This window comes from Chiloscyllium plagiosum, unplaced genomic scaffold, assembly GCF_037043375.1.
Source record: "Chiloscyllium plagiosum isolate Xiang-an unplaced genomic scaffold, Cpla_swu_hap1 HiC_scaffold_28, whole genome shotgun sequence".
Classification (NCBI taxonomy): Eukaryota; Metazoa; Chordata; class Chondrichthyes; order Orectolobiformes; family Hemiscylliidae; genus Chiloscyllium; species Chiloscyllium plagiosum.
In genome coordinates this window covers 66,750-91,878 of record NW_028270166.1, presented here as the reverse complement: position 1 = coordinate 91,878, position 25,129 = coordinate 66,750, and the positions used below count along the sequence as shown (strand labels likewise).

The 25,129-nt window shown below is 46.3% G+C and overlaps 1 protein-coding gene across 2 annotated transcripts in view; it reads left to right on the top strand.

The window, feature by feature from the left end:
• The first annotated feature begins 696 nt into the window (after window positions 1-696).
• The window catches only part of LOC122565070 (gamma-interferon-inducible lysosomal thiol reductase-like), a 67,629-nt gene continuing 43,196 nt past the window's right edge, over window positions 697-25,129 (top strand). For both annotated transcript variants that reach the window (XM_087975848.1, XM_087975847.1), the window contains exons 1-2: window positions 697-785; window positions 1,030-1,206. In XM_087975848.1, coding sequence (XP_087831974.1) covers window positions 741-785; window positions 1,030-1,206 — 222 coding nt within the window. In that variant the 5' untranslated portion in view covers window positions 697-740. The remainder of the gene's footprint in view (window positions 786-1,029; window positions 1,207-25,129) is intronic.

The window sequence follows — 25,129 nt, the reverse complement described above, 5'->3', positions numbered from 1 at the left end:
TGACATATCCCATATGTGGTAAAATTGCCACATAGATGGGAAAGTAGTGGACGCAGTGCCTCTTCCTCAAATGGTTCCTGATGAAGGGCTAATGCTTGAAACGTCGACTCTCCTGCTCCCCGGATGCTGTCTGACTGGCTGTGCTTTTCCAGCACCACACTCTTCGACTCTGATCTCCAGCATCTGCAGTCCTCACTTTCTCCTCCTTTGCTGCCACCTGACAAACCATAAAATCTCTGTTTTAACCAACCCAATGTACCATCTTAAAGAATTCTTTTTTGTTATGGGATGTGACTTTATTGCCCAGATAGCACTTAAGAGTCAACGATGTTGCTGTAGGTGTGGAGTCACACGTGGGTCAGATCATGTAAGAATAGCAGATTGCCTTCCTGAAAGGCATTAGTGAGTCACATTTATTTTGACAACAGTTTGCAATGGCTTCACTCCCATCATTGGACTAGCTTTTAATTCCAGACTTTGTTTGGAATTCACAATTCACCATCTACAAGGAGCAAAATGTTCCCAATATGTTAGCTTGAGGAATTCAGGATTCGTAGCCCAGTGATATGGCCACTACACTACTGTCATCTCAGTGTGTCATCAGGCTCGAGCGTTTTGACTGGAATTATTTCAGGGTTAATGTGGTTTCTATCAGTAACTGTGAAGTAATCATTGCCAGTATTTAAATAGACACCAAACACATGTGAAATAGAGGTCAGAATTTGGACCAGACTGTCAGGATGAAGCTTCATGTGGAGTTGACAATTGTTCTGTTTCTTTGGGCTGTGAGTGGATTGACATTTTGCTGGTTGTTATTGTATTTATGACTTGTGCACCAATGAAATCAGAAATGTTTTGTTACTTTTCATAATTTGCCATTTAAGTGTTACTGATATCCCCCAGTGCTGGTGGTTGAGACCCAAGATATATCGGGACCAGATCATAAACTGTTTATGTGTGAAGTTTATCCCACCTCTTATAAACACCAATGCAAAATCTCATTAAGTCTTTGTCTTATGCTGTCTGTAGGTTATGGGCAGGTGTATAACTGCTGAGACCAGGTTACGTTCGCCTGTGCAGCTCAGCCTTTTCTACGAGACTCTCTGCCCAGACTGCCGTAATTTCATGAACAACAAACTCTGTCCAACTTGGTTCAGACTGGAAGAAGCTATGAATGTCTTGCTGATTCCATTTGGCAATGCCAAGGTAGAAATCACAATATATTCACTGTAAAAGTTTAAGGTGTATTGATTTTCAAACAGAGGGAGGTGAAGATCAAGAACTCATTTTGCACTTGAGACCATATAATCAACAGGACAATAGAACAGGAATTGGAGGGTTCATATTTAAATTGTTTAACTGTTTTCCAGCCAGCCAGGATTCCTTCCGTGATGTAAACCTTTCTGCATTTCTTTATAAAAGTCTCTCAGAAAGTAATGAACCACAAAACAAAGAAATATAGACGACTGAGTGTAAATTAAAGGCTGGAATTTAATCAGAGGAATTAACCTGGGCTGGGTGGGGGTTGGGTTGATGAGGGTCTTGTGGTGAGCTACAAGCTGGGATCTAATCAGAGACTATTCCATCATATAATCTTTTGTGCTTGTACTGTCCCATTGATGATCAATCTGATCACTCCTATTCTATGCACCTTTACTGATCATTCTGCAGATCTCCTTTGTCAAGTAGTTATTCATTTCTCAATTGAATATTCCAACTGATTCAATATCAGGTCAGGTGGCACTTTCCAGAACACAATAACTCACAGTTTGTAAAGAACTCTTATCATCTCCTGTCGGAATCCTTGTCGAATACTTTAAATCGTGTTCTGTGATTACAAACTCTCTTGTACTGGAAATAGAGGAAATAGGAGAAAATATCAAAAACTCCCTTATGGTTCTGAACACTGCTATTAAATTTCCTCTTCTCATCTTTTTCCAGTGTGAATGCAATACTATCGGTGGATACTTACCAGTGTCTTATAGAAATTGACTTTAATTTCCTTTATTCTGTAATTGCTTTTACTAATATATAAAATTGCAAGCTTTTGACATTAGTTCTTTAACAACCTTCAATTTGCAAGACCACCTTCAAACATGCCTGCACACGCAACTCCAGGTTTCTACTCTGACATCTCCTTTAAGGTTTTGCACTGTTTAGTTTCTAATTGTATCATATTTTGCTTCCTTTGAGAACATGTAATTTCGTATTAAATCATATTAAGATTCAGCTACATCGATGCCCATTTCATCAGTCTGTCCATCTTCTCCTGAAATCTGTTAATATCATCTTTATTAACAGATGTTGCGTCATAAATCCTTGCTATACCATTTAAACCCAAATTTTGATGTTGATTTTATGCCAAATAACACACATTGGCAGGAGATGACCAGCCAGAGACCATCCAAGACTGGTTTGAGTTTTCCCTCCGTTGCTGGCAAAGTATTGGTTATTGCTGTAGAATGCAACTCTAACATTGCTACAAGAATAAGATTTTTTCTGAATGATTAGATTTAAATTTGTCAGGGGAATGCGAACCTGAGGGTTGCTCAAATTGAAAGGAAATAAAGCTGATGATAGAAAGCAGAAAAATGACAAACAAATTTAGAAGGCGAAATAGCTCACAGTGGCCAGTATCCTGTCACCAAGTTCCTCTTCATTTGCACATGCATTGTATGTAATATTGGTCTGGCTCCCCCAGACCCAGCTTTCAGAGTGAACAGGACCTATGACCCACTTGTGTTTACTTTTTAATTACCCCCCCACACTACCACCTAACTGCTGTAGTGCTTATTTTTTCCCCCGCACCCATGGTGTGTGTGTGTGCAGGTGTGAGACACAGTTAAAGACACAAGGTGCACGAATCCTTATTCAGTTTCCACCACCAGGAAGAAAGGAAACACCCGAGTGCCCAATGACAAGCAGTTCCCTTCACATCAAAGGGCAATGCTGTGTGATCAAACAGTGAAAGGGAGGGCAGGGGTTAAATCAAAATAGAATTGGACGGGGATATAATGCACTCCACTTCCTGCGGCGCCCTCCTCTTCCTGAACAACTCCAGGATGTTGGTGGAGACTGCGTGCTCCTTCTCCAGAGACACCAGGCTCTAACGTAACCGTGGAAGAGGGGCAGGCAGTCGGCTCTAATGGCCCCCTCCATGGCCCGCTGCCTGGACCTGTTTATGGCCAGTTTGGCCAGGCCCAGGAGCAGACCCACAAGGAGGTCTTCAGACCTGCTTTCCCCCTTCTGTACTGGGTGTCCAAAGATCAGGAGCATGCGTCTGAAGTGCAGCCAAAAACAGAGAGTAGGTTTTTGAGTAAATCAAAATGGGAGTGCAAATGCCCACAACCAATATACACATGGTCCATGGACTCCACAGCAACACAGAACAAGCAGTTGGGCTGGGAGTCCATGAATCACCGCAATCTGCGGTTGCAGGGGACCACTGGGTGCAGCACCCTCCACTCCAGATCCCCGAGAGAAAGGGAGAGGACTCCTGCATAAGAGCCCTCCACTGGGATCCCCACCGCCCGGTGGCAAATGGGCACGCCAAGGCGTGTCCGGACGGTGGATGAGGGAGAAGAGGTGGATGGTGTGCAGCAGCAGTCTATACAGGGCCCCCCTTTTTATGTCCTTAAAAGGGACAAAGCTAAAGTTCTGGAGGCGGCTCAGGTTGTGGGGCACAGGTTCCTGGGGGAAGTACGGGACCTTGGGGCCAATGTGAAATTTCGTCCGAGCTGGGGTGAGTGCAGACGGGATTCCACCGCACACCTGAGCAGACACTTGTGTTTATTTTTTCTTTTTTTTTTAACACTACTACTCTCTTTTTTTACCCCGTTTTTACCCCCACACTACCGCCTAACTGCGGTAGTACTTATTTTTCCCCAGCACCCGTGTTGTGTGTGTGCAGGTGTGAGACACAGTGAAAAGACACAAGGTGCACGAATCTTTATTCATATTTCCAGCACCAGGAAGAAAGGAAACACCCGAGTGGCCAGTGACAAGTGGCCCCCTTCACATCAAAGGGTAATGCTGTGTGATCAAACAGTGAAGGGGAGGGCAGGGATTAAATCAAAATAGAGTTGGAGGGGGAAATAATACACTCCACTCCCTGCGGCACCCACCTCTCCCTGAACAACTCCAGGGTGTTGGTCGACACCGCGTGCTCCTTCTCCAAGGACACCCGGGCTCTAACGTAACCGCGGAAGAGGGGCAGGCAGTCGGCCCTAACGGCCCCCTCCACGGCCCGCTGCCTGGACCTGTTTATGGCCAGTTTATGGCCAGTTTGGCCAGGTCCAGGAGCAGACCCACGAGGAGGTCTTCAGACCTGCCCTCCCTCCTCCATACCGGGTGCCTTAAGATCAGGAGCGTGGGACTGAAGTGCAACCAAAAGCAGAGGAGGAGGTTTTTAAGAAAATCAAAAAGGGAGTGCAAACGCCCACACCCAATATACACGTGGTCCACGGACTCCACAGCGCCACAGAACAAGCAGTTGGGTTGGGAGTCCATGAACCACCGCAACCTGCGGTTGCAGGGTCCGCTGCGTGCAGCACCCTCCACTCCAGATCCCGGAGAGAAAGGGGGAGGACTCCCGCATAGAGAGCCCTCCACTGGGGAGACACTTGTGTTTATTTTTTTAATTTTTTTTTTAATTTCCACCACCAGGAAGATAGGAAAACACCCGGGTGGCCAGTGACAAACACTGCAATTCACATCAAAGGGATCTTCTGTTTTTTTTTCTTTTTTTTTGTGCACGAATCTTTATTCAAATTCCACCACCAGGAAGGTAGGAAAACACCCGAGTGGCCAGTGACAAACACTGCCCTTCACATCAAAGGGATCTTCTGTTTTTTTTTAGTGCTTATTTTTTCCCCAGCACCCATGGCGTGTGTGTGTGCAGGTGTGAGACACAGTGAAAGACACAAAGTGCACGAATCTTTATTCAATTTCCACCACCAGGAAGATAGGAAAACACCCGGGTGGCCAGAGACAAACACTGCCCTTCACATCAAAGGGCAGTGCTGTGTGATCAAAACAGTGAGGGGGAGGGTAGGGACTAAATCAAAATAGAGTTGGAGGGAGAAATGATGCACTCCACTCCCTGCGGCGCCCACCTCGCCCTGAACAACTCCAGGGTGTTAGTGGACACTGCGTGCTCCTTCTCCAAGGACACCTGGGCTCTAACGTAACCGCAGAAGAGGGGCAGGAAGTCGGCCCTAACGACCCCCTCCACGGCCCGCTGCCTGGACCTGTTGATGGCCAGTTTGGCCAGGCCCAGGAGCAGACCCACAAGGAGGTCTTCAGACCTGCTTTCCCCCTTCTGTACTGGGTGTCCAAAGATCAGGAGCATGCGTCTGAAGTGCAGCCAAAAACAGAGAGTAGGTTTTTGAGTAAATCAAAATGGGAGTGCAAATGCCCACAACCAATATACACATGGTCCATGGACTCCACAGCAACACAGAACAAGCAGTTGGGCTGGGAGTCCATGAATCACCGCAATCTGCGGTTGCAGGGGACCACTGGGTGCAGCACCCTCCACTCCAGATCCCCGAGAGAAAGGGAGAGGACTCCTGCATAAGAGCCCTCCACTGGGATCCCCACCGCCCGGTGGCAAATGGGCACGCCAAGGCGTGTCCGGACGGTGGATGAGGGAGAAGAGGTGGATGGTGTGCAGCAGCAGTCTATACAGGGCCCCCCTTTTTATGTCCTTAAAAGGGACAAAGCTAAAGTTCTGGAGGCGGCTCAGGTTGTGGGGCACAGGTTCCTGGGGGAAGTACGGGACCTTGGGGCCAATGTGAAATTCCGTCCGAGCTGGGGTGAGTGCAGACGGGATTCCACCGCACACCTGAGCAGACACTTGTGTTTATTTTTTCTTTTTTTTTTAACACTACTACTCTCTTTTTTTACCCCGTTTTTACCCCCACACTACCGCCTAACTGCGGTAGTACTTATTTTTCCCCAGCACCCGTGTTGTGTGTGTGCAGGTGTGAGACACAGTGAAAAGACACAAGGTGCACGAATCTTTATTCATATTTCCAGCACCAGGAAGAAAGGAAACACCCGAGTGGCCAGTGACAAGTGGCCCCCTTCACATCAAAGGGTAATGCTGTGTGATCAAACAGTGAAGGGGAGGGCAGGGATTAAATCAAAATAGAGTTGGAGGGGGAAATAATACACTCCACTCCCTGCGGCACCCACCTCTCCCTGAACAACTCCAGGGTGTTGGTCGACACCGCGTGCTCCTTCTCCAAGGACACCCGGGCTCTAACGTAACCGCGGAAGAGGGGCAGGCAGTCGGCCCTAACGGCCCCCTCCACGGCCCGCTGCCTGGACCTGTTTATGGCCAGTTTATGGCCAGTTTGGCCAGGTCCAGGAGCAGACCCACGAGGAGGTCTTCAGACCTGCCCTCCCTCCTCCATACCGGGTGCCTTAAGATCAGGAGCGTGGGACTGAAGTGCAACCAAAAGCAGAGGAGGAGGTTTTTAAGAAAATCAAAAAGGGAGTGCAAACGCCCACACCCAATATACACGTGGTCCACGGACTCCACAGCGCCACAGAACAAGCAGTTGGGTTGGGAGTCCATGAACCACCGCAACCTGCGGTTGCAGGGTCCGCTGCGTGCAGCACCCTCCACTCCAGATCCCGGAGAGAAAGGGGGAGGACTCCCGCATAGAGAGCCCTCCACTGGGGAGACACTTGTGTTTATTTTTTTTATTTTTTTTTTAATTTCCACCACCAGGAAGATAGGAAAACACCCGGGTGGCCAGTGACAAACACTGCAATTCACATCAAAGGGATCTTCTGTTTTTTTTTCTTCTTTTTTTTTGTGCACGAATCTTTATTCAAATTCCACCACCAGGAAGGTAGGAAAACACCCGAGTGGCCAGTGACAAACACTGCCCTTCACATCAAAGGGATCTTCTGTTTTTTTTTAGTGCTTATTTTTTCCCCAGCACCCATGGCGTGTGTGTGTGCAGGTGTGAGACACAGTGAAAGACACAAAGTGCACGAATCTTTATTCAATTTCCACCACCAGGAAGATAGGAAAACACCCGGGTGGCCAGAGACAAACACTGCCCTTCACATCAAAGGGCAGTGCTGTGTGATCAAAACAGTGAGGGGGAGGGTAGGGACTAAATCAAAATAGAGTTGGAGGGAGAAATGATGCACTCCACTCCCTGCGGCGCCCACCTCGCCCTGAACAACTCCAGGGTGTTAGTGGACACTGCGTGCTCCTTCTCCAAGGACACCTGGGCTCTAACGTAACCGCGGAAGAGGGGCAGGCAGTCGGCCCTAACGACCCCCTCCACGGCCCGCTGCCTGGACCTGTTGATGGCCAGTTTGGCCAGGCCCAGGAGCAGACCCACGAGGAGGTCTTCAGACCTGTCCTCCTTCCTCCGTTCCGGGTGCCCAAAGATCAGGAGCGTGGGACTGAAGTGCAGCCAAAAACAGAGGAAAAGGTTTTTCAGAAAATCAAAAAGGGAGTGCAAACGCCCACACCCAATATATACGTGGTCCACGGACTCCACAGCGCCACAGAACAAGCAGTTGGGCTGGGAGTCCATGAACCAACGCAATCTGCGGTTGCAGGGGACCGCTGCGTGCAGCACCCTCCACCCCAGATCCCCGAGAGAAAGGGGGAGGACTCCCGCATAGAGAGCCCTCCACTGGGGAGACACTTGTGTTTATATCTGTCAGCCAGGGCTCCCTGATTGAACCAGATTAACAGCCTCAAGCAGGGAATTCCTATTGTATGAGGTCCACCTGGCTGATGTTATTACAATCACTACATCCCTCCCCCTCTAATTCTAAGGATGTAGACCTGTTCTTTTACTTGTTACATCTCCTGGGGTGTGTCCGCACTGGATCTGTTCCCTTTGACTCAGCCTCAGATACGGGCAGTGTATACTGGAACGTAAACTGCCTCTTGCACCCAGAGTGTCTCAGAAGAAATTCATCCTCTTCTTTGGATGGTAAAGGCATCGAGGCTGCGGCATCCACTGTGTCCATCTCAGACTTAGAGGTTTCTTCAATGCTTGATGGAGCAGGAGAACCTATGGGTGATGATAGACTTTCTGGCTGTTCTGAAGGGACGGGTGTGTTTTGCTCTTTCCCCATTTGTGAGTTTACAGCTTTCATGTGGTCCATGTTCAGGACTGTCTTACCTACCCGAACTTTATATGTCATGGGACCTGACCTCATATCAACCATGCCACTTACCCATGCAAGGTTATTTCTGTGGATTTGGCACCAAACTTCATCCCCTGAAGTAAGCTGCCTCTCTCCCTTCAAGGAGTCTTTTGTCCAGGATTGGTATTCCTGATGCTAAATTGCTAAATTGCCCGTAGTTAGGTAAGGGGTAAATGTAGGGTTATGGATTGTGCTTCGGCGGGTCGGTGTGGACTTGTTGGGCCGAAGGGCCTGTTTCCACACTGTAAAGTAATCTAATCTATCCCTGTAGTTGCTTTAGGATGGTCTGATAATCAAATAGGAACCTGAAAGTTTAGTATCGATTGATACTCTTGGCTGTTTGTTTAAGGCTGCCTTCAAAGTTTGGATTGCTCTTTCTGTTGGACCATTGGTCAATGAATGGTACAAAGCTGTCCTTACATGCTGAATGCCATTAGACTTTAGGAAATATTCAGATTCTCTGCTGATAAATGATGGCCCGTTGTAATCAATACTTCTGGGAGTCCATGTATTACAAAAGATGCTTGCAGCTTTTCTATTATCATCCCCGTGTTCGATGAGTGAACTTAATGCACAATCAACCACTTTGAGTGGGTGTCTACAATGACTAAAAACGTTGAGCCCCATGAAAGGGCCCATCATAGCTGACATATAACAGATTCCAGGATTTATCCGACTATTCCCAGGAATGTAGGGAAGCTGCTGGTGATAACTTTTGTCTTTGTTGGCCATTCTGAACACTTTGTTGTCCCACCAACCTAGCTATGTTAGGATTCAATCCTGGCCACCAGACATAACTTCTTACCAACATCCAGTGGCTACCTTTGCTTGGGACAATCACTCTTGCTCTACATTAGAAAATGCCACCCTTGAAGGTGATCTGGTCTTGCTGGGTCCCAAAAGGTTTCAATTCTGGTTATGATGGGCTTTTATTACCCCCACTAACACCAGCTGTTTTAGCTTTGTCAGGATGGGACCTTTTTGAGTCCACAGTCTGATATTGTCAGCGGTGACTGGAAGGATGTCCAGAAAGTTTAAAACCAGAATGGACTCTTCTAGGGAGGCATGACCGGTGGTGTATCTGCCAGTGGGAAATGGCTCAAGGCATCCAAACTTGCTACTTGGCTTCCCATATGGTGTTCCAATGTGTAATTATATGCAATTAGAATGAGAGCGCATCACTCCATTCTGCCTTTCGCATTGCCTTGTTCTCTTTGAATAGCCCTAGCAAGGGTTTGTGACCTGTCAAGGTATTGTGGAACTTGCTAATACCAAAGATGACCACCAAACTTTCCTTCTCTGTCTGGGCACATTTGCACTCTGCATCAGCTAAAGTCCAGGAAGCATATGCTCTTTAGTATTTCTCTCCACTGGTCCATCTATGAGCCAACACTACCCCGATACCGTACGGGGAAGCATTGCATGTCAGCATCAGATCTCGCTTGGGATTATACTGTGTAAACACTTCAGATGATGATAGCTGCTTCTTCACGTCCATAACAGAACATCTTGGCTATGATGCCGTTTCCAAGGCTGCCTCTTTTTCAATAGCAGATGTGAGAGTGCCAGGATGGAGACCAGGTTACGTATGAACTTGCTGTAATAATTCACTAATCCAAGGAAAGACCCAAGCTCTGGTACAAACATGGGAGCAGGGCACCTTTGATCACGCTAGCTATGTTCCAATGGGTATAACCCAGTCTTGTCGACTTATAGCCCAAGTAGACCATGTGGGGTGCCTGGCACACACATTTTTCCCTTCTAAGGCATGCACCTATCTAAGGACTGTGTCCAAGTACTTTAAATGCTTCCTATTCGTCTTCACTGTTATTAACATGCCATCTAGATAAATGGCAATCTGAGGTAGATCTTGTAACATGTTCTCCACCATCAAGTGAAAAATGGCCCAGGCTGATGATACCCAAAATGGCAGTTTTGTAAATTGGGACAAACCCTTATGGGTATTAATTGTAGCATACTTCTAAGAATTCTCCTCTAACCACAGTTGCAAGGATACTTGTCTCATGTCCAACTTTATGAAGGACAGTTTTGTATACAAATCCTCTATGCGAGGGTTTGGGTATTTATCCAGCAAGGAAAAGTGGTTTACCATTTGTTTAAAATCCCCACAGAAGTGAACTGACCCAGTGGGCTTCACAATCAGTATGACTAATGCTGCCTATTCTACAAACTGAGTTGATTTGATGATTCCTTCACTTTCTAGCCTCCTGATTTCTATCTCTCCATTTGCACATAAGGCAAATAGTAATGGGAATGGGAAGACTTTGCTTCCTGGTCAATATGCAAGGTGGCCTTGGTTCCTTTGATAGTTCCTAGACCTTCCTGAAAAAAAGGTCTGGGTATTTAATTAGGATTTCACTCAGGCAGCCAATTTCTAATCAAAAATTGTTGAGCCAATCAAAGGTGAATCTTTATACCCTTAATCTGTAAAGGCTCCCCGGTATAGGTTCTCAGTCTAGCCGAGGTCTTATGCAAACTTAAGGTATAGAGTCCAGAGCAAATTTTGGTAAAGACTGGTTCCACAATTACTGATACAGCCACACCAGTATCAACCTCTATTAGAAAGGAATGACGATGCATCCAGATATTTATTTGGATTGATTCCGATTTGGACATTGCAAAGTAATTTAACTGTTCTAAATCAGCTGTAGGTGGACTTTCCAGGGTATGTACTCTCCTGAATGTAGGCCTATGAATTGTCTTACTCAATACAGACCTACTGGGACTCATTTGCTTACTTGAGTCTGCATTCCGGCAGCAACCACAATGATTTACCAGCCCCAATCCTGAAGAAAGTGTTAACTGTTTGGCAGAGGCTTGGCTTTGTTTTAGGGTTTTGCTGCAGGCTGACCTCAGGTACCTTTCTTCAGGATATGTCCTCAGTGAGGCTATGCAATGCCTTCACTCAAGTGTGTTCCCCAAGCTCAGGTGGCCTGGTGCAAGTGTCTGCTTCCAGCAGCGTACCCACAACTCAGAGTCACAGATTAAAACAGCATGGTAATAGGCTCTTCAGCCCAAACTGGTCCATGCTGACCATGGTGCCCACTCAGCTCGTTCCAATTGTCCGCATTTGGTTCATATCCTGCTGAACCTCTACCATCCATGTACCTATCCAGGTGTTTTTAAAATGTTACTATTTAGTTGCTTCAACGACTTTCTCTGGCAGTCCATTCCATACGTGCACCTGTCTCTACGTGAAGACATTGCACCTCAGGTCCATTTAAAGCTTTCCACTCTCACCTTAAACCTGTGCCCTGTAGTTTTCAATTCTGCCTCTCTGGGAAAAAAGACTACATGCATTCATCATATCTATGCCCCTCATGATTTTATACACCTCAATAAGGTCATACTCATTCCGCCGCATCTGCTCCCAGGAGGATCCGCCGCATCTGCTCCCAGGAGGACCAGTTCAAAATACGTACAACAAAGATGGCCTCCTTCTTCAAGGACCGCAATTTCCCCCCCGACGTGGTCGACGGTGCCCTCCACCGCTTCTCCTCCACTTCCCGCTCCTCCGCCCTTGAGCCCCGCCCCTCCAACCACCACCAGGACAGAACCCCACTGGTCCTCACCTACCACCCCACCAATCTCCATGTACAGCGCATCATCCGCCGTCATTTCCGCTACCTCCAAACAGACCCCACCACCAGGGATATATTTCCCTCCCCTCCTCTATCAGCTTTCCGTAGAGACCACTCCCTCCGCGACTCCCTTGTCAGATCCATACCCCCCACCAACCCAACCTCCACTCCCGGCACCTTCCCTTGCAACCGCAGGAGGTGCAACACTTGCGCCCACACCTCCCCCCTCACCTCCCTCCAAGGCCCCAAAGGAAACTTCCATATCCGCCACAGATTCACCTGCACCTCCACCCACATCATCTACTGCATCCGCTGCAGCCGGTGTGGCCTCCTCTATATTGGGGAGACAGGCCGCCTACTTGCGGAGCGATTCAGAGAGCACCTCTGGGCCACCCGGACGAACCAACCCAACCACCCTGTAGCACAGCATTTCAACTCCCCCTCCCACTCCACCGAGGATATGCAGGTCATTGGACTCATCCACCGCCAAACCACAACAACGCGACGGTCGGAGGAGGAGCGTCTTATCTTCCGACTGGGAACTCTCCAACCACAGGGGATGAACTTGGACTTCACCAGTTTCTTCATCCCCCCTCCCCCCACCTTGTCTCAGCCGGATCCCTCCAGCCCGGCACCGCCTTCCTGACCTGCAGTCTTCTTCTTGACCTCTCCGCCTCCATCCTACTCCGACCTATCACCCTCACCTTGACCTCTTTCCACCTATCACATTTCCAACGCCCCTCCTCCAAGTCCCTCCTCCCTACCTTTTATCTTCTCCTGCTGAACACTCTCTGCTCATTCCTGAAGAAGGGCCTGTGCCCGAAACGTCGAATCTCCTGTTCCCTGGATGCTGCCTGACCTGCTGTGCTGTTCCAGCAATAAAGTTTCAACCATACTCATTCTCTTACATTCGAAGGAATAAAGTTCTATCCTGGCCGACCTCTCCCTATAACTCAAGCCTACTAATTCTGGTAACTTTCTTGTAAACTGTATTTGCACTCTTTCTAATTTAACTATTTCTTTCCTATAACAGGGTGACCAAAACTGTTATACAATACTCCAAGTGTGGCCTCACCAACAACTTATACAACTGTAGCATAACGTCCCAACTCCTTTACTCAATGCCTTGACTGATGAAGGCCGGCACGCTAAATGCCTTCTTCACCACCCTGTCTACCTGTGACACCACATTCAACGGACTATGTCCCTCTATTCCACAACACTCTTCAGAACCTTACCAATTATTGTATAAGCCCGACCTTGGTTTGACTTTCCAAAGTGCAACACTGCACACTTATCTGTATCGAATTGCATACACTAGTCTTCAGCTCACTTCCCCATCTGATCAAAATCCCTCTATAATGTTTGATAACCTTCCTTGCTATCAATGATACCTCTTAATCTTGTATTATCCACAAGCTTACTAACCATGCCTTGTACATTCACATCCAGATCAATTATGTAAATAACAAATAACAAAAGTCCCAACATTGATCCCTGTGGCACACCACTAGTTACAGGCCTCCAGTCCGAGAAAGAGCCTTCAACCATCACCCTCTGCTTCTTACCATTGAGCCAATTTTGAATCCAATTAACTAGTTCTCGCTGGATCCCATGTTCCCTAACCTTCATGACTAGGCTACCATGTGCGACCTTGTCAAAGGCCTTTCTTACCTCTTTGAAAAACTCTAAAAGATTTGTCAGACATGATTTCTTGCTCACAAAACCCTGCTGACTATCCCAAATCAGACCTAGATTATCCAAGTGTTGGTTGATCCTGTCCCTCTGTATCTTCTCTAGTAACTTGCCTATCACTGATGTCAGGCTTACTGGCCTGTAGTTCTCTGGTTTGTCTTTGTTACTTTCTTAAACAATGGAATAACATTAGCCATCCTCCACGCTTCTGAAACTTCACCACTGGCTAAAGATGAAGTAGAAATCTCTACAAGCGCTCCTGCAATTTCTTCCCTAGCTTCCTGCAATGTCCGAACTTGATCAGGCACAGGAATTTATCCACCTGAATGAACTTTATGGCTGCAAACACTGAGGAGAAATATTCATTAAAGATTTCCCCCATTTCCTGTGGCTCTGCACATAGACAGCCATGGTGTTTTTTAAGGGGCCTATTCTCTCCCTTACCACCCTTTATTCTTAATATAGACATAGAACCTCTTGGAATTATCTTTAACCTTATCTGCCAGAGCCATTTCATAACCTCTTTTTGCTCTTCTGATTTCTCTCTTAAATGCCCTGCTACACTTTTGTAATCATCTAGGGATTCAGTAATATGCTCATTGCTGCATTTTCTAATGCTAAAGTCAGTTACAATGCCAGTTTGAAATTGAGCTGGGCTTCAGCTCGTAAGTGCTTTTCCAAAACAGTATTTCACTTAGGGTTAAATCAAAATCATGTGCTTCTGCTAGTCGTTTTAACCTCATCAAAAATCCTGAAAAGGATTCCCTTGGTTCTCGAACTGTCAATAAAACTGATCACCTCTCAGAATTAGAGGAGGCTCAGGGTCGTAATATTCCTTAACTTAATTCACCAACTCTTGAAAAGTTTTAGCATCTGGTGCCTCAAGGAGAGTTAGGCTCCTATTTACCTAAAAGGCTTGAAATCCACCAGCTGTCAGAAGAATTATTCATTGCTTCTCATCTGTCCCAAAGTCATTTCTCCGTGGGAAAAAATAATAAGGCATTCTTTCCACATATTGGGACCAGTCTTCGACGACAGGATTGAATGAGTCAAGCTTCCCAAATTGTGGAAAGATGCCAGAAATGCCTACCCCAACTCAAAGGCAACCATTGCAAGTGAATCTTTTCAAGGGCTTGTTTTTTCTCTTGTCACCACTGAAATAACTTGACAACATATCTCAGCGGGTATCCTGCCACCAAGTCATTCATTATTTACGCATGCACAGTGCATGACACTGACCCAGCAAGCTCAGAGCTGGTGAAGAGAGCCATTGGCACTCCTGTTTATATCTGTCAGCCAGGGATCGTTGATTGGGCGAGGTTACCAGCCCCAATAAGGGAATCCATATCAATGTGATCCACCTGGTTGACCTCATTCCTACCACTATATTTGGCTAAGAGTCAGTTGCGCCAGGTTTTTCAGAGGGATCTTTACCATGAGGCCTAGCGAGTTCTGTCAGTATATCTTATCACACCTGGTGCATTAACTGCCTACCCACTCCTGTAGACTCCCTCATGTCTGATTCTAGCTCCATCTTACTGTGGGCAATTCCCAAACAACTTGCTACTCAGCTGAAGTCCCGGAATGCACCATCAGCACTTGCACCCATGCCATCTTTAAAAGCCTGTTGTGCACCCAGACAAGCATTGTCAGTGTGGATCTGTCCTGCACTGTTCCTGACATTTGCCTGGATGTGGCAGACAGGGTGAGATTGGTGCCCATCTTTGCAAGCAGAAACCTGGAGGTCCTGCTGGATTGGGTGGTGCAGAGATGAGGCTTCCTCTTCATCAGGGGCCAGCAGTGGAGGCTACAACAGCAACACCTGGATTAGCATATTCTTAGCTATCTAAAGGAATGCCCAGCATGGTAGGAAAAAGGTCAATGAACTTCTCCACTCCACCAGCGTAACTACCACCATCTTCTCTAAGTTAAGCTATACTAACTATATGTCAGCTACTGCAGCCATGTCCCACCAAGGCAGGTGCTCTGCCACTCTCACTGTCTTCTGAAATGTCTTCTATCTCCTCTCACCTACACTATCCCCCACACCACTGACACCCCCCTTACTCTCTGTGCTACCCACTCACTTACCTGAGATACCTCAAACCTGCACCAAAAGCAATAGCTGTGCCACCTATTTCCATCTCCCTTAATACCTGGCTCTCCCTCTCATTCTAGGAAGAAAGCAGCTCACAATAGGGTAGAAAGATTCAAGCTGGGTAGTGGGCTGTGTGACAATTGGATCCTCACACCATCTTAACTCTGTCCACCCTGACTGACTGACCATATCCAAGCCTCTGGACTGGTATCAGAGGCTACTCTGACTTCTGTCCCAGGACACCCTGAGCAAAGCTATCCCCTTTTCCTTGCCTGAAGATCTCGATAAGCATGACAATCTTCCTGGCTTTGTGGATGCACCAAAAAGAAAGGCAAGATAGCTGTGAGTATATTTTAAAATATGCTTATTCATAAAAGATCTTTATACACACCCACTATTCCTAAAGCAGTTTAGTTCTGTACAATCGTGTATGAAGAAACAAACTTTGGAGTTTGGCTGTATCCAACAAACAAACCAAAGGCATTTCTTGCTTGTACAAGCCTATATTCACATGTATTGAGGTACCGGAAGGGTTTGATAACTGAACAGACCCCAATTTAACTTTGACCTCAACCTGGTATCTCTGGGTTGAAAGGCAAAGCTCAAAAAGACAAGGCAGTATAAGGCAGGGATGCTGTGAGTATCTGGGTAGGTTCGGGGTGAGTGAGCGCTCTAACAGATCTGAGCTGGGGGTTGTCCTCGAATATACAGTGTCCTTACTGCAATGTTGCAATGAGAGTTACTGGGGCAGCTCGACCTGCAGCATTGAAGGGCAGAAACATCCTGTAAGTGGATCGGAAATGTGCCATGAGTTTTCTTAAAGATTGGCATATATCAGATGCCAATGTTCATAGATGTGGGGTCTATGTTGCATTGCCCATGGAGCATGCCCTGAGATTTTGGTTTCCTGATTCCAACATGAACCAAACAGCAAGCAGAATCTGCCATGTGCTTGCATTGGTTACTGTGTCACATTCTCCTAGACCAGGAAGTAGCAGACTCCTTGCTGCTTCACTATGAGCAGCCTCCTGTACAGCTGTGAGCTGGCACAATGCAGCGAGAACCATGTGCTCAGTTATGATTTCATAATCTCATCCTCTCACTGTTTGATTGTTCAGCAAATGATTATGACAAATCAATGAGTAGAACAGGCGTCTATTCCGTATCCCATATGATATTGTTTGTTTGGTTTGATTCCTCTTCCAGCTACTCTTTTAGCAGATTGTCATGTTCCAGACATGACCACATGCTCCACTTTGATTAACAATTAATGGTTATGAACCTGTTTGACATCTCTTCTGGTTTTTATGTGAACATTTATTTAGAATTTAAACAAATAACTATAGAAACAGTATGTTCTGGACACAGGGCAAGCTAACACTGTGCTCAATGATTATTGATTTTAGACAAACAAATACTGCAGAATGTTGAAGCTACAAGGTTTAATTTCCAGTGGTGAGTGATAGCACATTCCAAAGGACACATGTTACAAACTAAATACAACTATTTTTATCTTTGCATTTGCAGATATCAGGGAAGGTAGGGGAGATGAGTAACTGGGAGAGCTGGGTCTGGGAATTATGTTGTCCTAACTTGATATATGCATTTTCTCGTCTCTGAAGAAATAGCAACTGAGATCTCAACTGGGATCTTGGGTTTATGTTGCACTACAGGTGGCCCCACTACACAAAACACTAAACACACACACACACAGACCCTCTCTCATACTCACACTCTCTCTCATACACACACTCACGTGCACACCCTTTCAGATGCACATACTCCCTCACACTCGCGCACATGCTCTCTCAAACACACATGTATCTCTCACACACACACACTGTCTCAGGTGCGTAGACTCCCTCACACTCGCGTACACGGTCTCTCAAGCACAAATATGTCTCTCTAAAACACTCCCCCTCTCCCTCACACATACACACTCTCTCCCCCTCGCTCACTCACTGTCTCTCTCACACACATATACCTCAAGGTGATAAGGAAGAGTCAGCATGGTTTTGTCAAAGGAAAATCAATTTTCAACAATTTATTCAATTTCTTTCATAGGTTGAGGATTCTGGGTAATCCAAGATGGAGGATGGGAAAAATTTCTGGCTGTAACAGCTGCTCCTTTTTTGAGGTATTTTAGGTGCTGGAGGTGATTTCCTTGAATTCCAGGAGCAGCAATTACTGTTTCATATGTTGTTGCATTGTTTTGGAACCATGGAAAAAAAAATCAAAACAACAGCAGTTTTAAAAGGGAGAAGAACAGACAAAGGAAGCACATGGTGAGGTCAGTGCAGGAGGGAGAGAAAGAGAGAGAGAGAGAGAGAGAACCTGCACAGTTACTGCCTTTGCTGTTTTTGAATTCATGTATCGCTGGACATTGGAGTGCATCTGGGAAAATGAACAAACAGTGAAATTCACAACTAATCTTGGAGGAACCTTGAAGTTCACAACACAGAATCAGATAAGTTAATCGTTGTTTTAAGTGTGTCCAACAGAAAGGCTGCAGTAGTGGGTAGAGTGGGTTCTTTCTTGATTATATGTTTTTGGAGAGATGTCTCTTGATTAAACTTAAAATATAAGCTTTAGCTATTAATGTAACCTGGGGCAGTGTTTATGTAGAGGATTAAGAAGGTGTTATTTTCTGGGTCTGTAGATTGTGAAGGAGCAAAAATGGTCTTTAGTACATTGATATGCACTTCTTGTCAGATATGGGAGTTTAAATAGAGTTTAAGGGTTACTGCGGATTATATCTGCCATAAATGATGTTGGCTGCAACTCTTATCAGATCGAATGGATCGGTTGGAGAGACAGTTAGAAGCGATGAGGAATTTGCAACAGCAAGAGTATGTGAATGATGGCAGTTATAGGAAGGGGGGAAAGTCTCAGATACAGTCACATAGATGGGTTAACTCCAGGAAAGGTAAGAGAGGTAGGCAGCTAGTGCAGGAGTCTTTTGTGGAAATAACCATTTCAAACAGGTATACTGTTTTGGAAAATGTGATGGATTCCCAGGGGTGATGGATTCTCAGGGGAACATAGCACGAACAACCAAGTTTCTGGTATTGAGACTGGCTCTAATGCAACGAGGGGTACATCGGCTTCCAAGAGATCAATTGTGTTAGGGGATTCTGTAGTCAGAGGTACAGACAGATGTTTCTGTGGCCAGCAGTGAAAAAGCAGAAAGGTGTGTTGCCTGGATCAAGGATGTCTCAGAGAGGGTGTAGAATGTTCTCACGTGGGAGAGGGGCTAGCAAGAGGTCAGTGTCCACCTTGGAACCAACGACATTGGAAGGGAAAAGGTGGAGATTCTGAAGGGAGATTACAGAGAGTTAGGCAGAAATTTAAAAAGAAGGTCCTCAAGAGTAGTAATATTTGGATTACTCCCGGTGTTACGAGCGAGTGAGGGCAGGAATAGGAGGATAGAGCATGACTGAGGAACTAGTGTATGGGAGAAGGACTCACATTTTTGGATCATTGGAATCTCTTTTGGGATAGAAGTGACTTGTACAAGAAGGATGGATTGCACCTAAATTGGAAGGGGACTAACATACTGGCAGGGAAATTTGCTGGAGCTGCTCGGGAGGATTTAAACTAGTAAGGTGGGAGGGTGGGACCCAGGGAGATAGTGAGGAAAGAGATCAACCTGAGACTGGTACAACTGAGAACAGAAGCGAGTCAAAAAATCAGGGCAGGCAGGGACAAGGTAGGACTAATAAATTAAACTGCATTTATTTTAATGCAAGGGGCCTAACAGAGAAGGCAGGTGAACTGAGGGCATGGTTAGGAACATGGGACTGGGATATCATAGCCATTACAGAAACATGGCTCAGGGATGGGCAGGACTGGCAGCTTAGTGTTCCAGGATACAAATGCTATAGGAAGGACAGAAAGGGAGGCAAGAGAGGAAGGGAGTGGCATTTTTGATAAGGGATAGCATTACAGCTGTGCTGAGGGAGGATATTCCCGGAAATACATCCAGGGAAGTTGTTTGGGTGGAACTGAGAAATAAGAAAGGGATGATCATCTTATTGGGATTGTATTATAGACCCCCTAATAGTCAGAGGTAAATGGAGAAACAAACTTATAAGTAGATCTCAGTTATCTGTAAGAATAATAGGGCAGTTATGGTAGGGGATTTTAACTTTCCAAACATCGACTGGGACTGCCATAGTGTTAAAGGTTTAGATGGAGAGGAATTTCTTAAGTGCGTACAAGGCAATTTTCTGATTCAGTATGTGGATGTACCTACTAGAGAAGGTGCAAAACTTGACCTACTCTTGGGAAATTAGGCTGAGCAGGTGACTGAGGTGTCGGTGGGGGAGCACTTTGGGGCCAGCAATCATAATTCTATTAGATTTAAAATAGTGATGGAAAAGGATAGACCAGATCCAAAAGTTAAAGTTCTAAATTGGAGAAAAGCCAATTTTGACGGTATTAGGCAAGAACATTCGAAAGCTGATTGGGGGCAGATGTTCGCAGGTAAAGGGACGGCTCGAAAATGGGAAGCCTTCAGAAATGAGATAACGAGAATCCAGAGAAAGTATATTCCTGTTAGGGTGAAAGGAAAGGCTGGTAGATATAGGGAATGCTGGATGACTAAAGAAATTGAGGGTTTGGTTAAGAAAAAGAAGGAAGCATACGTCAGGTATAGACAGGATAGATCGAGTGAATCCTTAGAAGAGCATAAAGGAAGTAAGAGTATACTTAAAAGGGAAATCAGGAGGGCAAAAAGGGGACATGAGATAGCTTTGGCAAATAGAATTAAGGAGAATCCAAAGGGTTTTTACAAATATATTAAGGACAAAAGGGTAACTCGGGAGAGAATAGGGGCCCTCTAAGATCAGCAAGACGGCCTTTGTGTGGAGCTGCAGAAAATGGGGGAGATACTAAATGAGTATTTTGCATCAGTATTTACTGTGGAAAAGGATATGGAAGACATAGACTATCGGGAAATAGATGGTGACATCTTGCAAAATGTCCAGATTACAGAGGAGGAAGTGCTGGATGTCTTGAAACGGTTAAAGGTGGATAAATCCCCAAGACCTGATCAGGTATACCCGAGAACTCTGTGGGAAGCTAGAGAAGTGATTGCTGGGCCTCTTGCTGAGATATTTGTATCATCAATAGTCACTAACTGAGGTGAGGTGCCAGAAGACTGGAGGTTGGCAAACATGGTGCCACTGTTTAAGAAGGGCGGTAAAGACAAGCCAGGGAACTATAGACCAGTGAGCCTGACCTCGGTGGTGGGCAAGTTGTTGGAGGGAATCCTGAGGGACAGGATGTACATGTATTTGGAAAGGCGAGGACTGATTTAGGGATAGTCAACATGACTTTGTGCGTGGGAAATCATGTCTCACAAACTTGATTGAGTTTTTGAAGAAGTAACAAAGAAGATTGATGAGGGCAGAGCAGTAGATGTGATCTATATGGACTTCAGTAAGGCGTTTGACAAGATTCCCCATGGGAGACTGATTAGCAAGATTAGATCTCATGGAATATAGGGAGAACTAGCCATTTAGATATAGAACTGGCTCAAAGGTAGAAGACAGAGGATGGTGGTGGAGGGTTGTTTTTCAGACTGGAGGCCTGTGACCAGTGGAGTGCCACAAGGATTGGTGCTGAGTCCCCTACTTTTTGTCATTTACATTAATGATTTGGATGCGAGCATAAGAGGTACAGTTAGTAAGTTTGCAGATGACACCAAACTTGGAGGTGTCATGGACAACGAAGAGGGTTACCTCCGATTACAACAGGATCTGGACCAGATGGGCCAATGGGCTGAGAAGTGGCAGATGGAGTTTAATTCAGGTGCTGCATTTTGGGAAAGCAAATCTTAGCAAGACTTATACACTTAATGGTAAGGTCCTAGGGAGTGTTGCTGAATAAAGAGACCTTGGAGTGCAGGTTCATAGCTCCTTGAAAGTGGAGTCACAGATAGATAGGATAGTGAAGAAGGTGTTTGGTATGCTTTTCTTTATTGGTCAGAGTATTGAGTACAGGAGTCAGGAGGTCATGTTGCAGCTGTACAGGACATTGGTTAGGCCACTGTTGGAATATTGCGTGCAATTTTGGTCTCCTTCCAATGGAAAAATGTTGTGAAACTTGAAAGGGTTCAGAAAAGAGTTACAAAGATGTTGCCAGGGTTGGACGATTTGAGCTACAGGGAGAGGCTGAACAGGCTGAGGCTGTTTTCCCTGGAGTGTCGGAGGCTGAGTGTTCTTCCTCTATAAGAACCTTATAGAGGTTTACAAGATTATGAGCGGCATGGATAGGATAAATAGACAGTCTTTCCCCTGGTGTCAGGGAGTCCAGAACTAGAGTGGATAGGTTTAGGGTGAGAGGGTAAAGATATAAAAGAGACCTAAGGAGCAACTTTTTCACACAGAGGGTGGTACGTGTATGGAATGAGCTGCCAGAGGAAGTGGTGGAGGCTGGTACAATTACAACATTTAAGAGGCATTTGAATGGGTATATGGATAGGGAAGGTTTGGAGGGATATGGGCCGGGTGCTGGCAGGTGGGACTAGATTGGGTTGGGATATCTGGTCGGCATGGATAGGTTGGACCGAAGGGTCTGTTTCCATGCTGTACATCTCTATGACTCTATGACTAATTATAAACTGTGAGGAGGAAAACATGGAGCTCCATAAGGACATTGACAATTGTAGGTGTCAGATGAGTTTCAATGCTGAGAAGAACACTGAAAGAACACAATATAAAATGTGGGGTACAGCTCTAAAAGGGGTGCAGGAGTAGAGGGTTCTGTGTGTAAAGGTGTACAGAGAATTGAAGGTAGAGAGTTAATAAAACATAGTGTTCTCAGCTTCATTAATCTCAGAATCTCTACAATGTGGAAGCAAGCCAGATATATCCAAGCACCCTGCAAGAGACTAGAGAAGGAATTGCAGGGGCCCTCGCTGATATATTTGCATTATCATTAGCCACAGGCAAGGTCCCAGAGGCTAGTGAATGTTGTGCCCTTATTCAATAAGGGCTGCAAAAACAAACCTGGGAACTATAGACCAGTAACCCTAATATCTGTGGTAGGTAAGTTACTTGACAAGAATCTGAAGGATAGGATATGCATGCATTTGGAACAATAGGGTTTGATTAGGAGTAGTCAATATGGCTTTGTGATTGGGAGATCATGCCTCACAAATTTGTTGGAGTTCTTTGATGAAGTGACCAGGAAGGTTGTTGAAGGCAGAGTAATAGATATAGTCTATATGGATCTCAGTAAGGCCTTTGATTAAGCTCCACATAGTAGGCTGCTCTGGAAGGTTAGATCACATGGAATCCAGGGAGAACTGGCAATTTGGATACATAACTGGCTTGATAGTAGGAAGCAGAGGGTAATAGAGGAAGGATGCTTGTTGGACTGGAGGCCTGTGCCTAGTGGAGTGCCTCAGAGGTCAGTGCTGGACCCATTACTGTTTGTTATCTACATCAATGATTTGGATGAGAATGTACAAGGTATGATTAGTAAGTCTGTAGATGACACTGAAATAAGCATGGACAGTGAGGAAGGTTATCAGAAATTATAGCACGATCTTGATCAGCTGAGGAAGTGAGAAATGGAGTTTAATATAGGTAAATATGGGGTGTTGCATTTTGGAATGTCAAATCAAGGTAGGAGTTTCATGGTGAATGGTAGGGCCATAATGAGTGTAGTGGAGTAGAGAGACCTTGGAGTTCAGGTGCACATTTCTCTGAAAGTGGAGTCCCAGGTAGACAGGGCAGTGGAGAAGGCCTTTGGCACACTGACCTTCATCAATCAGGGCATTGAGTATAGAATTGGGAAGTTATGTTGCAGTAGTACAGGACTTTGTTGAGGCCACAGATGGAGAAGTGTGTTCAGATTTGGTCTGAAAATGTGTTGCTGGAAAAGCGCAGCAGGTCAGGCAGCATCCAAGGAGCAGGAGAATCAATGTTTCGGGCATGAGCCCTTCTTCAGGAATGAGGAAAGTGTGTCCAGCAGGCTAAGATAAAAGGTAGGGAGGAGGGACTTGGGGGAGGGGCGTTGGAAATGTGATAGGTGGAAGGAGGTCAAGGTGAGGGTGATAGGCCGGAGTGGGGGTGAGGGTGGAGAGGTCAGGAAGAAGATTGCAGGTTAGGAAGGTGGTGCTGAGTTCGAGGGATTTGACTGAGACAAGATGGGGGGAGGGGAAATGAGGAAACTGGAGAAATCTGAGTTCATCCCTTGTGGTTGGGGGGTTCCTAGGCGGAAGATGAGGCGCTCTTCCTCCAATCGTCGTGTTGCTATGGTCTGGCGATGGAGGAGTCCAAGGACCTGCATGTCCTTGGTGGAGTGGGAGGGGGAGTTGAAGTGTTGAGCCACGGGGTGGTTGGGTTGGTTGGTCCGGGTGTCCCAGAGGTGTTCTCTGAAACATTCCGCAAGTAGGCGGCCTGTCTCCCCAATATAGAGGAGGCCACATCGGGTGCAGCAAATGCAATAAATGATGTGTGTGGAGGTGCAGGTGAATTTGTGGCGGATATGGAAGGATCCCTTGGGGCCTTAGAGGGAAGTAAGTGGGGAGGTGTGGGCGCAAGTTTTGCATTTCTTGCGGTTGCAGGGGAAGGTTCCGGGAGTGGAGGTTGGATTGGTGGGGGGTGTGGACCTGACGAGGGCGTCACAGAGGGAGTGGTCTTTTCGGAACGCTGATAGGGGAGGAAAATATATCCCTGGTGGTGGGGTCCGTTTGGAGGTGGCAGAAATGACGACGGATGATACGATGTATATGGAGGTTGGTGGGGTGGTAGATGAGGACCAGTGGGGTTCTGTCCTGGTGGCGATTGGAACGGCGGGGCTCAAGGGCGGAGGAGCAGGAAGTGGAGGAGATGCAGTGGAGGGCATCGTCGATCACATCTGGGGGGAAATTGCGGTCTTTGAAGAACGAGGCCATCTGCGTTGTATAGTATTGGAACTGGTCCTCCTGGGAGCAGATGTGGCGGAGACGAAGGAATTGGGAATATGTGATGGCGTTTTTACAGGGGGCAGGGTGGGAGGAGGTGTCGTCTAGGTAGCTGTGGGAGTCGGTCGGTTTATAGTAAATGTCCGTGTTGATTCGGTCGCCCAAGATAGAAATGGAAAGGTCTAGGAAGGGGAGGGAGGAGTCTGAGATGGTCCAGGTGAACTTGAGGTCGGGGTGGAAGGTGTTGGTAAAGTGGATGAACTGTTCAACCTCCTCGTGGGAGCACGAGGCAGCGCCGATACAGTCATCGATGTAGCGGAGGAAAAGGTGGGGGGTGGTGCCAGTGTAGCTGCGGAAGATGGACTGTTCCACATATCCGACGAAGAGGCAGGCATAGCTGGGGTCCATGCGGGTGCGCATGGCTACTCCTTTGGTTTGGAGGAAATGGGAGGATTGGAAAGAGAAGTTGTTCAGAGTGAGGACCAGTTCAGTCAGTCGAAGGAGGGTGTCAGTGGAAGGGTACTGGTTGGTACGGTGGGAAAGGAAGAAGCGGAGGGCTTTGAATCCTTCATGATGGGGGATGGAGGTGTACAGGGACTGGATGTCCATGGTGAAGATAAGGCGTTG